Source organism: Mya arenaria, chromosome 12, assembly GCF_026914265.1.
Source record: "Mya arenaria isolate MELC-2E11 chromosome 12, ASM2691426v1".
NCBI classification, from domain to species: Eukaryota; Metazoa; Mollusca; class Bivalvia; order Myida; family Myidae; genus Mya; species Mya arenaria.
In genome coordinates, this window is record NC_069133.1 from 48844910 (window position 1) to 48860583 (window position 15674).

The window sequence follows — 15674 nt, forward strand, 5'->3', positions numbered from 1 at the left end:
GAATGTTAATTTTCACTTAATTATTCAAGTTCTGTTTATTTCTGTTTCAAACGTTTGCTAAAAAGTTTAGACTGTCCGTAACTTGAGCAATTTATATACGCATATTTTCCATTAATTTGAAAAAAAATATAATTCTTTGAAGGACATGCATACTTGGACAATTTTTGTTTTCTTAACCCATGACTCTAGACTTTATAATCAACCTCTTGTATAATCCCGTGTACAGGTGTTTATCAGGTAACCAGACCCAAACTTAGGTGTGTGCAGTAATGTCAAATGATTTGGCAATGTATAGAAAGCTGGGAGGCTGAATGCATCGATAGTTTCTAGAACGAGAGCTGTTATATTGGCCAAATCATACAATTCGATTTCGTTTTTATTTTCGTTTATCTAATTTTTAATTATAATAATTCAGAACGAGAATAAACGATAGTTTTCCAACATTTTTAGAACCAGGCAAAACGTAAGTGTCCTGATATTTTGTGTGGTGACCAGCACATTTTTTTTTATTTCAAACATTTCAATTGCAGCACAAGAAACAGTAAAACAATTCATATAAACCATTGAACATAACATAACATAACATAACATAACATAACATAACATATCATAACAAAACATACTGTTTATTCTGATGTAAGCATGTACAGCTTATTATTAATTATACTATACTTTCAAACACGCATGTTTGTAAATGGTATAATAACATAAATCATGAAACATAATAGAATGTCCTGCATGAGCCTCTATCTATGCCAATGTTTAACTCAAATAAAATGCTTTTATTGTCAATTAATGGTTACTAATGAGAGTAAATACCCTTAAAACGTGAATATGTGTAATAGTTATATGATATGAAGTAAATTCTTATTGATTAAGAATGGGCGGAGTGAGCGTACTTCAGGTAATCTAACTGACTTAGAATACAATCGCATTAGCTGATACATTCTGAACGCAAAATCTGACGCAGGGAGTGTGTCTCGGATAAGTGGCAGTATGCGTATCTTAAAACACTCATGGAAGATGAATTTCTTCTTGATCAAGCCGTATACATAATGATAGCTGTGTGAAGTTAGCTAAACATACGACATTGGACATTGGACATTCAAAATCGAATGTTGTGCTGGCACGACATTGGACATTGGACATTCAAAATCGAATGTTGTGCTGGCACGACATTGGACATTGGACATTCAAAAGTGAAAGTCGTGCTAGCACGACATTGGACATTCAAAATCGAATGTTGTGCTGGCACGACATTGGACATTGGACATTCAAAAGTGAAAGTCGTGCTAGCACGACATTGGACATTGGACATTCAAAATCGAATGTTGTGCTGGCACGACATTGGACATTGGACATTCAAAAGTGAAAGTCGTGCTAGCACGACATTGGACATTGGACATTCAAAATCGAATGTTGTGCTGGCACGACATTGGACATTGGACATTCAAAAGTGAAAGTCGTGCTAGCACGACATTGGACATTGGACATTCAAAATCGAATGTTGTGCTGGCACGACATTGGACATTGGACATTCAAAAGTGAAAGTCGTGCTAGCACGACATTGGACATTGGACATTCAAAATCGAATGTTGTGCTGGCACGACATTTGACATTGGACATTCAAAAGTGAAAGTCGTGCTAGCACGACATTGGACATTGGACATTCAAAATCGAATGTTGTGCTGGCACGACATTGGACATTGGACATTCAAAATCGAATGTTGTGCTGGCACGACATTGGACATTGGACATTCAAAAGTGAAAGTCGTGCTAGCACGACATTGGACATTGGACATTCAAAATCGAATGTTGTGCTGGCACGACATTGGACATTGGACATTCAAAAGTGAAAGTCGTGCTAGCACGACTTTGGACATTGGACATTCCAAATCGAATGTTGTGCTGGCACGACATTGGACATTGGACATTCAAAAACGATTGTCGTGCCGGCACGACATTGGACATTGGACATTCATGACCGAATGTTGTGCTGGTACGACATTGGACATTGGACATTCAAATGTGAAAGTCGTGCTAGCACGACATTGGACATTGGACATTCAAAATCGAATGTTGTGCTGGCACGACATTGGACATTGGACATTCAAAGGTGAAAGTCGTGCTAGCACGACATTAGACATTGGACAATCAAAATCGAATGTTGTGCTGGCACGACATTGGACATTGGACCTTAATAACGGTTTGAAATCATCCGCTGGACACTCATTCATTCTCTGAGGTTTACTTAGATCTGTTCACAAAATGGCCGATTCCTTTTTAATATCAGGTTTTTTGATTGGTCACCAAAAGTATGCAGACCTTGTAAAAGTCTTTGATGATTATAAAAGTAATAAAATGTGAAATGAAAGAGCTAGTTAAAGCGCTATTGTTTCTGCGGATTATATTGAGCAATTAAAATATAACACCTTTACTGAACATATTCCGGCTCTCAGCACGGTGTCCACCTTTGATGGATTAAAAATATCCAAATTGAAATAAGGCGTATGTTGTATATCAACAATTAAAGCAATAAACACAATTTATGAGTAAAAGAAAACACAATCGATTGCAAAATTGCGTCCCACCAAACAATAATTCATATTGAGGTTATACAATTACAATTGTAAAGGATCATTATTTAGTGATATATCTACTGCCTTTATGTATACAATGACTATATGTACAATTTGGATTTCAATTTATTGGGGCTAACATCTGCAACATTTTATAAATGTCGCACTCAATAAATGTTCAAATATAAAACAAGCAGTTCAATTCGACTACAATACTGGCCACATATTATTCAGCTAATGGACGCGTGAACTGCTCAAATCTATCTTAAAGGACCATTCGAAGTCTCTGTCTATCATGGGTCCAAAATTTATATTTATTACCAAGACAACTAGCCAGCACGACATATTATTTTGAATGCCCAATGTCGTGCTATTTCGATTTTGAATGTCCAATGTCCAATGTCGTGCCAGCACAACATTCGATTTTGAATGTCCAATGTCCAATGTCGTGCTAGCACGACTTTCACTTTTGAATGTCCAATGTCCAATGTCGTGCCAGCACAACATTCGATTTTGAATGTCCAATGTCCAATGTCGTGCTAGCACGACTTTCACTTTTGAATGTCCAATGTCCAATGTCGTGCCAGCACAACATTCGATTTTGAATGTCCAATGTCCTATGTCGTGCTAGCACGACTTTCACTTTTGAATGTCCAATGTCCAATGTCGTGCCAGCACAACATTCGATTTTGAATGTCCAATGTCCAATGTCGTGCTAGCACAACTTTCAATTTTGAATGTCCAATGTCCAATGTCGTGCCAGCACAACATTCGATTTTGAATGTCCAATGTCCAATGTCGTGCTAGCACGACTTTCACTTTTGAATGTCCAATGTCCAATGTCGTGCCAGCACAACATTCGATTTTGAATGTCCAATGTCCAATGTCGTGCTAGCACGACTTTCACTTTTGAATGTCCAATGTCCAATGTCGTGCCAGCACAACATTCGATTTTGAATGTCCAATGTCCAATGTCGTGCTAGCACGACTTTCACTTTTGAATGTCCAATGTCCAATGTCGTGCCAGCACAACATTCGATTTTGAATGTCCAATGTCCAATGTCGTGCCAGCACAACATTCGATTTTGAATGTCCAATGTCCAATGTCGTGCCAGCACAACATTCGATTTTGAATGTCCAATGTCCAATGTCGTATGTTTAGCTAACTTCACACAGCTCATAATGATTGGTTATCTGCAATTTCATTAACTGAAAATGTAGGTTGTATTCTAAACTGTGGTCTAAATTATGGCTAAATGATAAATGAATTTTACACCCCCCGCCCCAGAAGATATTAGAATGGATAACATTATATGATAGCCATATATTTAGTATGAAAAGTACAGTTTTACTTATAGAGGTAAGCAATACATTTTATAACTAGTCGTGCCCCGCGGCTTCGGCTATATTGAGCTGTGTTGTGTGACAAAACCGTTGATATATTCTGTTAAATGTTGTTAAAAAATATTCTTTCACTTTTGGCTTTGTCGAGCAACATATTAGCATGGTATATGCAGGAAACTGCGTAATGAATCATCCGATCTACTAATTGCAAGCTAGAATTGTTGGCAACATAAGGTTTAATGTAAGAATATTACAAATAAGACACGTTTAAGTTTGTTCTGAATCACACATATAACATCGTTACACGCACGCTTAAATATGTCCGACGCACCGATGTGGACCAATCGGAACTCTTCAGCCATTTTCCATTAAAAACAATTTCGGATGTGCATGGATAGATTACAACATCCGAATTCTTTACATTTAAATCTTTGAACTCTACTCTAATGACTGTTAATTATTTATGCAATAATACACTTCATTGGAAATAACTTTGAATGAAATAATACACTTTTAACGTTAAAACACTACAAATCATGAATATGATAAGTATTATCAATTTTAGGAACTTCTTCTAATGATGTACAGGCCTACATCCGAGAATGTTTCTATGAAAAATGACCGAGGAGCACCGATTGGTCGAGAGGCTGATTTGATTATTTGGAGCGAAATAACAATATTTTTACGGCAGACCGGGGACCAAATTGTAGCGGATTAAGCGTTGTAATTAAGAGGACCAAGTACAACTCAATGGTTGTGAGAAAATAGTTGATTCAAAGACAACGATTAAATAACGGGTGTATGTGCACTATTTGACAATAAAAGATTTATATGCGAATTAAGAAATATGAACCGTACAGGCAACCTCACATCCTTTTAAATATATCTCGTTACGTTTTTCCTTAATCCTTTCTTGGAATGAAACCTAGATAGCACGCAATAAAAAACTGATCAGACAAGATTTATATATGTATCGTTACGTTTTTCCATAATTCTTTCTTATAAAGAAATTAAACCCTACATAACGCGCCATGCGAAAACATACTGTGACAAAATTTAAGATAAATATGACAAAGTCTTGATTATCACTATTCAAATATTGGTTTACTTTGAATTTAAGCCATGGTGTTAAAGTAGAAAAAAACGCATTTAGTGACAAAAAGAAGAAAAAGAATTTGCAATTAATTCCCCCCAACCCGAAAATATTTAAATAATTTGCAATAATATTACCGATGAACTATTTACATATATGGATCAATTGGTATAATGTTCTTTTTAAATTACATAAAATGTTTTTACACGGATCGATGACGCAAATGTTTTCAAATGACTAAATGTCTGAAGAATATAGTTCCTGATTCTATTACATAGTGGTTTATATTTCAATTAAACTTAATGCAATATTTTCTTTACCAAGCTTTGTTTATGCAATCATGATAAGAAGTTTAAATATGCAAAAAAGAGGAAGTACAACGAAATTACTCGAGTTTATTTTTTTTTTCTAAAACAACATCTTATTTATTGACAAACGCATTGTATCAACATGTTTCATAAGAAATTTTATCTAACATATAACCATCCAGCCTGGCAATTATTAAATACAATCTAATAAATCAGTTTCTAATAAGATTTGAGAATGAAATTGGGGTCATATCTCTATTTTTGAGTCAATCTGATTTCTTTTTTTCTGTTTTAACAATTTAAAGTTTGTTTATGTTTTCTAAAAAGGTGTATAGATGCAAATAACGATGTCTCACATTCAAAGGCAGACAAAATATCCGGCAAAATGCAATTTAACAAAAAAATGTAATATATTTTTGATTGTTACCTAATTTCTCTATAGCATTTATAAATTATATGAGTATGATTACTGAGACAAATGGATGGCAACATGGACAAATCCCGCGTCGCCGCCCGTCTAGGTTTAAATCAAACACGAAAGTCATAGTCATATAATAATGCATGATACGGAGCAAAAATTGAGACATACCTATCACGTGATTTTCCTTATCATTCAGGTGTATATATGTGTGTGTCTGAGCTCTCTTCTTTGGGTGGAGAGGAATCAGTGTTTGAGGATATCGAAGGTAAACTTTTTTACACTGTTTATAGAGTTATATAGAGTTATAAATTCAATTTATGTTTTGCTTTCTGTGTATTTTAATTTACAATAAAAATGTAAAAAGCATACAGTTTTGTAAACTATTTTCTCGTCATAAAACAGAGAAGCCAAATAGAACAGTTAGCTTCATTTATTCAGATGTTCAGATTCACTCTTACTCCCAAATAAGATTTACCATATTTAACACAATTGTTTAAATTTACCAAAAAGGATGAATAGTTGCCAAAAAAATGGTTCTTATAAAGGATACCGAGTTTAATTTGAATGAAAGGCGCAGAAATCATGGTATTTCTACGTTATGAGACCAGAGAAGATCACAGTTAATCTTTTAGCACTCACCAATCATATAATATTTTGACGTTTTCAGCTATTAAAAACATGGTTACAATTGTATTATTGGTAATTGATAATTTCCATAAATACATTATTTAGTAGGAAGTTAAAGGTTTATCACTCCAAATTTATGTTTGTTATACATTGTGTATGTATTGATTTTTAATACGAGAGCAACTTTAATGTCTCTTAGTATACATTCCTGCTTAAGCAGCACGCTATCATAGTATGTTTGTTTTCCGGCGTTTTCGTTCTTTGTTGTTGTTTTTGTTTTTAAAATTGAAAATGAAAGCCATAAAAATGACGAGTTTAGTTGTTTATTCCTTATTTATTCATCCGTATGAGGACTTGAAATGTTAAACGCGAATAGGAAACTGCCCTATTCCGCTATTTGTTAAACTATTGTTTCACCCTCTTACACTTGTCACAGGTAACAACTGCCGGACCTCCACAAACCGGAATCCAATGCATGTTACTCCCTAGTTACGTGCATGTTACTCCCTAGTTACGTGCATGTTACTCCCTAGTTACGTGCATGTTACTCCCTAGTTACGTGCATGTTACACCCTAGTTACGTGCATGTTACACCCTAGGTACGTGCATGTTACACCCTAGTTACGTGCATGTTACACCCTAGTTACGTGCATGTTACACCCTAGTTACGTGCATGTTACTCCCTAGTTACGTGCATGTTACACCCTAGTTACGTGCATGTTACACCCTAGTTACGTGCATGTTACACCCTAGTTACGTGCATGTTACATGTGCAACAACAGGCAAAAATGTCGCAATTGTTATAATCTGTTACGCTTGAAACTTGTATTGTGGAAACCGCGGTTAGACGGGTTTCTTTTAACTTTTGTGAAAGCTACTTACAGGTTAAAGCTGCACTCTCACATGTTTACCGTTTTTACACTTTTTTTTGTCTTGAAAAAAGTAAATATCTGAAAAACCAATGATTAAATATTGCTGACAAAATATCAGGTAGCAGATTTGCATATTTCTGTTCGAAAATAAATGTTTTACGGCTTAAACGATTTAAGAAAAGTGCATAAAACATCATTTTTGTTCTTAAAAATAAAAATCTGCGATCTAAAATTTTGTCAACAGTCTTATATAAATTAATTGAATACTTTTTCGCAAAAATGGCTCGTTCTTAGACAAAATATAAAAAAAGTTGTCAAAACGTTCAATCTGCAGCTTAAATACATGACAAAGATGGGCCGTTGCCGGTCTGAGTGTCATATAACGACCCGAGATGTTTTCGAGGGACGTTATCGACACAAAAGCTAATTATCACGCAACGATCCGCTTTCGTCATGTTTAATATCTTAAATGCATACGTTTTTTTCGACCTTTCAGTGAACTATGTAACTTTACCTCCAGTCCATTTATATTTCTATCATGTTAACAATTGGTGGATGTGCGTAAACTTAGCCTCAAATCATGGATGCGAAACGGTGGCTCCAGCTCTTTTAGGAGCTTTGGCTCAAGCTCCCTGGCTTTTGACTCCAGCTCAACCAAAAAAAACCCAGTATAAACATGCTTATTCCGATAAACAGGCGGTCAATTTTATTTCCGACAAAATAAAAGCACTCGATAATTCTGATTTTATTTTAAATGTAAGCTTTTCGAGTGAAATTCAGATGAACATTGGTGAAATGTTCTTCTTTCGTTTGTAAACATGCATGTGTTTGATGGGAGAATCGGACTTATAACTCCATAAACAAAACAAAAGCTGGAGCCACTGTTTCGCACCCGTAGAATTGAACATAGTTTTTTTAAAGTAGGACAATCGGAAATAAATCAACACAATATTGTGATGACAATTCGTTTTTCCATCAATTAATTTTTTTTGGACATAAAACCCGTTTTCTGTTAGCTTTGAATTTTCATAAGCCCATAACGATTTGTTTGTCCTTGACGCTCTTTCTATGCATGTCTTGAATATCACAATACAGTATTATATTTTAGGTAATTGATATTATTAATGTCATACTGATATTTAATATCAAAAACATCTGGAAGATAATTAAATCTGTATGGCATGACTTATATCCCCCCTTATCATATCATTCATAGTGATATAATGGTTAACTTCTATTTTGGATGTGTTGATCGTTTCAAATTATTATTTTATTATGGTTTTGACAAATGTAGTAATTAATTCTTATGCAGTGGCATTTTTTCTGTAGGTTGTATTGTCTGCATAAAAAATGATTCATTGCTATATTATGTATGGTCAAACCTTCGATGTCTCATATGTTATGTTTATCTTTTGAAATAATAAATAAATAAAAGTATTGTTTTTTTCCCTCTTTGTACAAATGTAACGAAGCGTTCACTGTGCTGGGCTGAAAATGTTTTAAAATGACGTGACGACTATATTTACATCAGAAATTGTCAGATTAACGCCAACCAAAGGAACGTTTTATAATAGCTTTTGCATGATTTTTTGTTCTAATGTCGGTGTAAATTCGAAATTAATTCCCCTTGTGATCACGGAAAAGTATACTTTGACCATGTTTTGATCTTAAACCAAAATTCAACGACCATCTTTATATCTTCCAAAAGGCTTATACGTTGAAAACATATATATATTTAGATTACGCATCATCGCGTTTACAATATATTCTGTTATTTTTATAAGTGATTCACACGTTATCGTGACGTCATATGATAAACTGTTTCCTGTTACGATCGGGTCTTTCTATAAATTTACAGGATGGGTGAAAATAGGTCATTGCTAGGTTTGCCTTGAATGAAATTAACCATTTTTTAAACAATTTTGGAAAGAATATACATTTTTGGTGTAATTATGGTGTAATGATTGATGTCATGCTTATGGATATGAAAGAAGTTTGGCTAGAAAGATTACGCGTGGAGGATCCAGATAATGACACAATTCACGCAATTCATTCCTTAAATGATCTCACATGCGTTGCGTTAAAATAGGAAAACATATGGGGGTTTTGTAACGAGTTTCATATTTTTTAACTGTTGTTAAGTGGCAACTCATGTCCTGTTCACTGCATGACACATTCGTCGCCAAAAAGGAAGATTTTACCCATTTGAGGCGAAAATATTAATCGAAATAATTCCATCACACAAGTGTTTATAAATACAAGAAAATGTGTAATCTTTTAAACTTCGATTCAAAGGAACGTTGTGTGATAACCAGACCTTTTTATAATATCTAGATTAAAGGGAGAAATAGGTCATTTGTCTTCTGACACAATGTTCTCTTTTCTGATTTGTCTTTTAATCATTTATAAATGGATTAAACACATCAACAAACCATGTTCAATGATAAATGTTAAACCTGCGTTTGGTGATTTACTCTACGCGGAAGAATGTATATTATTATCATTTATTTGTACGAATAAGGTCAAATTATAGCTCTTCTATTAAACAACAAGACCAAAAATATTGGGGCTTTTTCATGCACGATATAACAAAAAAGAACATTTTATTAACACAATTTGGTTCGTTTGTTTCATTTACACACTTTCAAAGGCGTTAATGCAGATATGAAATTATTATTTTTCTTCACTGAAGATATATTTCGAGCGTAAAATATCATATCTCAACGGTAAAGCTGCCCAGACCATTAAAAAATGCATCAAATAAATGTCTGGACGATAATCTTGGACCTGCTACATTTACAACAATAAATGATCCTATTATGTTGAATTTTGTAAACTATATATTTGTGAACCCAAACTATTATATTGATTGTTACAGAAGTATGAACGAATATGTTTCATATCATTGTCAGGAACAACGCAATAAGAATAGGACTGGCGATAAACCCCTCGAGATGTGACACTGCAAGTTTATTTCTTACGCTTTCCGTGGTTGGAAGTAAACGCTGGAAGAATGTTTCTGATACGACTTTAAAAGGGGCCATACAATTACGTTCGACGTAATGTGTTTAACAGGTAAAATTCCTACCTAAAAACAAGAAAAAAGAAGGAAAGACGGTAAAAATAAAAGATTACTACTAGGTTCCTTTGAGTGTAAATGAAATATCATAACAATTTGTCTTTTGTAAACAATCTATTTCATTGACTGGAAAACAATTTACTAATTATTTGTTTTGTATTATTCTCAGGAACAAATTTAGATAACAGTTAAGACCGGCGTTAAACCTCAGCATAGTGATACTGCAAGTGTTTTTCTTACGCTTTCCGCGAAAGGAAAGAAGGCACCGGAAAAAAAGCTGGAAGCACGCTTTAAGAAGGATGTTGAAGGTGGGCAGACGGATACGATCGACATAGGAAACATCAAGGTATATTATTTTCCCAATGTTTTTATTTTTCATTTTTGATAAAAAACAACAACAAATACACCTCTTTATGTGTGTAGCCCTATACTTAAATAACTGGTTTGTAACCTGTAATTATTTGTTGCTGTGAAAAAAGCAAGTTTGTTTTTGTCACAGATATTATTACATGTATTTATAAGGGATAATTAATTGGTTCAGTTAAGTATCGTCACGTAATATATTTCGCCGAGTTACACAACTTTTGGTGTTCATGAGGTTAAATTAATCTCACACTCGATTTTTTTTTATTTTATGCCTAAACTTGGAATCAAAGTAGAATGAATTACATTATAATAGAAAAAAAAACCCACACGCTTCAATGCAAAGTAACGTCATTTTGGAAACAGTGACATATTTTAAACTGATACATTCACTGTTTGGAACACTTTAATATGATTTTTATTCTATTGATAAATTTCTATTAACCATCGAAAAGAATATGATTAAACGTTTATATCATTTAAACATACACGTATAACATGAACATTTTGCAGCGTTTACATAAACACCATTTGTTATTGTTTTCATTATAGTTACCTTCCGAAGCTGACACTATAGAACTGCGCAAGTGTAAGCCAGATGACAAAGATGACTGGTTTATTAACACAGTTAGAGTTGAGAATATGCAAACTGAATGGAGTAGGGAATTTGCAGTTTTTCGTAGAATAACGTCGAATGAAGCATGCATCAGTTTTTCGCATCATTCACGATTATGACACCTACCTACCAAATGACGAGATCTATGAAAACCTCCCAGAGAGGTTTGGTACGTTTTGAACAGTTTAAATATACACATGTTGAGTTGTTCTTGCCTACAAAACAATACAAATGCTTTACTACAATCATTAGCTGTGATCATTTGTTAAAGATTACTAAAATGAAGTTATCCTCTTATGAAGGGGAAAAGTAATATGAATAAGTTTATATTATAGAAAGTACGTAACAGATGAAATTATTATACATTTTAGAACAAAGACAGCGCGAATTAAGGGAAGCGAAGCAGGATTATGTGTATAAATATGAAGATGAGCTGCCGGTTGTTGTGAGGAAATTACCTTCCAAGGAAAGATTTCTTTACAAGTTTTTCCTAGAAGTAGTGCCTGTTTTTAGTCAAGTTTTTCCCTACTGCAGTCCTTAGCAGACAGTGGGGAAAAACCATTGAGGGCTTAAAGAAACTGTTTTGGTTAACAACACCGCCAAGCGATTTAGACAGGTTAGTTTGCTCATTAGTTTAGTCGAAATTTAATTCAAGTGCCTATGTTAACAGGTAATTTAGTTTACTCCGTAGTATAAGTCAATCGCGTGGAATCGAATTCACCTTCAGTGTTTATTTTCACTGCAATGGTAATCTCATATATTTGTTTCAGATGGATGAGCGACGAGAAATTTGGTATGCAACGCCTTCAAGGCGTTAATAGCGCCATTATTTGTCTGGTGAGGAATATGGACCAATTTAAAAATATTAAAGTAGATGAAAATGACGTGGTACTTGCTTCGGAGAAGCTCACATTCAAAGAGGCAGTCGCTGCAAACCGACTTTTCATCGTGGACCACAGAATTCTCAAAGACTGCCCGACGAGCGACGGCATCATTCTTTGTTCGCCAATAGCTCTTTTTGTCCGTAATGAAGATGATAAGATCATGCCGGTGGCGATTCAGCTTTTCCAGGGTAAAACAGAAAATAATCCAGTGTTTTTCCCGAATGATGACGAAATAACCTGGCCATTGGTCAAGATGTGGTTCAACAACGCCGACGCTCAAGTGCACCAATCAATATCCCATCTTGGGTATACGCATCTGATCATGGAAGGGTTTGCAGTCGCTGCACACCGTCATTTATCCACTTCTCATCCGATATTCAAACTACTGGCTCCCCATTTTCTTGACATGATGGCGATAAATAAGCAGGGCTTAAACTTGTTGCTTGGAGAAGGAAGAGTGTTTGATCAAGTAATATCGTCAGGTGGAGATGGCAGTAAACACCTTATAGCTAAATACAAGGAAAAATGGGAAATGGACATCAAAGGAACGCTTCCGAAAGATTTGGAAACTCGTGGGGTAAAGGACAAACATGTAATATCCTGTTATCCGTTCAGAGACGATGCTTTGCTCACGTACGACGTTATCAACCAGTATGTGCGAGACTACGTCAATCTGTACTACAAAGATGACGATGTCTTAAGTAGAGATGGCGAGGTACAGGCGTGGCGACGGGATATGGACCTTTCCGTAACATATGGTGGACTCGGGGTGACAGGTGTCCCAGGATCTGACGGAAAATTCCAAACCAAAGAACAATTGACTCTTGTTTTGACAAGTACCATTTACACATGTAACGTCGGGCATGCGGCTGTAAACTTTAAACAGTACGACGAGTACGCCTTCCCCTTGAACTACCCGTCGAAACTGATGGGAAAGCCTCCTACAGACAAGAGAGAGCGTCATGTCTGCGACATTCTATCAATTCTTCCTCCGAAATCTACGCATCACAAACTTATGACAGTAGCAATGTTTTTGAGTAAACGCTCAACGAAAGGTCTTGGGGATTTCGAAGAAGCCTACATTCAAGACCCCAATGCTTTGAAATTAGTCGAAAAGTTTCAGAACAAACTCAAAGAGTTGTCTGCAAGAATCGAGGACAGAAATAGCACATTACCTGAAGAATTGAAATACCTTTATCTGGATCCCAAACACATACCTAACCCCATCAGCATATAAACTCCATGACAGAAATACACCTGGCCGTTATTTGAACTCGTTTGTGTGTTTGTGTTGCCCTAGTTGTAGATTTTTCGAACAAAGGTGTCATAAAAATGAGAGGTTTATCACAAAATGAGTATCAATTTTAAGGAAAAATACTTTGTACAAATACGTGTTTAAAATGAAGTTTATTGTTTAGGTGTTCTATTTTTATCTAACCTTAGTTCATTTGAACATCTGCTTGTATCTGTAATTCTCGGAAGGAACAACACCTGACCAGTCTTTTGTTCTCCTTCAAACTGACAATTTAAACATTAAGCTTAATTTTAACCTTTTTTTCAATATATTCTTCTATATTCAAATTGGGTGTTACAATTAGTTTGTATATTTTTGTTTTAGTCAATGTACAAAATGACTTTGATTTGTCCGTGTATCGTCTCTCAGCAGCCAATCTAATTATTTTTTTTGATTTGGTACAAAGTAGCCAATTTTTTCATTTAACAAATACAACCAATGTTAATGTGTACAGTGGCGTTATATTATCGAAGAGTGATGCACTTGGCAGCATCTTTTAAATGTAGGCTAAATGTTATTATAAGCTTACACTTGTTTAATGCTTTGTTGTATCTCATAATATACAATCATCAGCGTGGATTATTTCTGTAATATATCATTGTTTTTGTCCATTTGTTTTGATATGCTGATGTAAAATCGATATAATTTATATAATTGTGCTCTGAAAATCAGTGTACAAAATGGCTTCAGGTTGCCTGTGTATTGTGATTTTGTATTTGAGTGTAAGTGTGATGTAATCGCTAACTCTTTCGAAAGGTATCCAACACACTACACTTATTAAATATATATTATTATGAGTAATGTTCTTCTATATTTAATTGGATGATTGCAGAATTTTTGTGTTATATTGTATAATCAGAATCATTACCATTTATGAGAAATCTTTGAAAATGATTTTTATTTGTTCACGTTTTGTAAAGACTTTTTAAAAGTGCGTATGACCTGCGTCATTGTTTTAACAAATATAGATTCAATAAAATCGATATAAAAATGAGGATAATATTACTACACATATGATAGTACGCACCATTTTTTGTTTGTTTTACATTTTATCTAGTATATACCACTTAATGATATATTGTTATATTCTGAATAGTATGTATACTCATTTTTAAGTTGTTTTTGTTTTAATTTGAATTATTCCTAATAACATGAACTATATCATTAACGTAATCGAGACTTACTAATATCTTTGCCCTTTTATGCAGTATCTGAACCAAGCGGTTTAAAAGGCAGAATTCAATCTTGCAAATGTTTGTTTTTAAGGAAGAAGATTTTCATACAGAATATTAACTAATACACTTGGTTTTAGGGGAAGAATTTAGATAAACAAGGCAGTATTTTAAAAAAGCCGGTTTAATGATATAATTCGAACTAAACCGCAAATTCAAAGACAGAAATGTTAGTCTACCAACATTATAATACAATCTTTTGTTTAAATTTTCATCACACGAGGTCTAATTCGTAGTATCTGTTTATTAACAGATATATCTTACTAAATTGTTTTTGAACTCTAAGTATTAATGTTCATCTTAATATTTCTTGGACCTGATTATACATAAAAATAGTCACAGACTATCTTCAAACTAATATGACATTTCAAACATTAGTAATTATGTTTTATCTGAAGAACGGTTTGCAATTGTTGATAAGAATGTCTTAATAAAAGCTTATTTTTTTATTAACGGATTGAATACTTATATTTTTCAAATTATTGCCAATGAAAACGTTTCAACTTTGTATCTTTTCTGAATAAAGTTAGTTTACAGACTTCAAATGTGTATGTGTTCTGCTTAGTCCCCTTCAGCTCGTGACGTGTGTGTCTTGTAGTTATTCATTTCGTTTCTTTCGATATGTTCAAATATATAAAGAATGGTTTACTGAAAGAAAACTAATGACGTGTAATTTCTTTCGGTGTCCATTTACAAGCCAATGCCTAAGTGACGGGCCGAACTTGTCCCTTGGTGTATCAGGCTTATCCATCTAATACACACTAAAAACTACAGGAAAGTAAGTGGTCATGATAACGTTCCTTGGCACATAATAAAAAAACAAAGAAAACAGACAGGAAACACACAATTCGCACAGTAAACAATAAATATGTTGATAAATCGTTGAATCGTGTGTCCCTAACGGAAAGGTGTCAAGGAAAGCACAGAGGGTCACACTGGAATACTGCATTTTAAAGTACTCA

At 34.3% G+C, this 15674-nt stretch overlaps 1 protein-coding gene across 1 annotated transcript; it reads left to right on the top strand.

The window, feature by feature from the left end:
• The first annotated feature begins 5959 nt into the window (after nucleotides 1-5959).
• LOC128211146 (allene oxide synthase-lipoxygenase protein-like) lies at nucleotides 5960-15186 on the top strand. Its single transcript, XM_052915590.1, has 6 exons — nucleotides 5960-6010; nucleotides 10157-10319; nucleotides 10493-10669; nucleotides 11239-11471; nucleotides 11674-11918; nucleotides 12073-15186. Exon 6 carries the CDS (start codon nucleotides 12077-12079, stop codon nucleotides 13421-13423), a length of 1347 nt encoding a protein of 448 aa, XP_052771550.1. The 5' UTR covers nucleotides 5960-6010; nucleotides 10157-10319; nucleotides 10493-10669; nucleotides 11239-11471; nucleotides 11674-11918; nucleotides 12073-12076; the 3' UTR covers nucleotides 13424-15186.
• The last annotated feature ends 488 nt before the right edge of the window (nucleotides 15187-15674 follow it).

What these genes read in the sequence shown, in the direction of transcription:
- LOC128211146 (XM_052915590.1), top strand. Translation starts at nt 12,077, where the DNA reads ATGAGCGACGAGAAATTTGGTATGCAACGCCTTCAAGGCGTTAATAGC.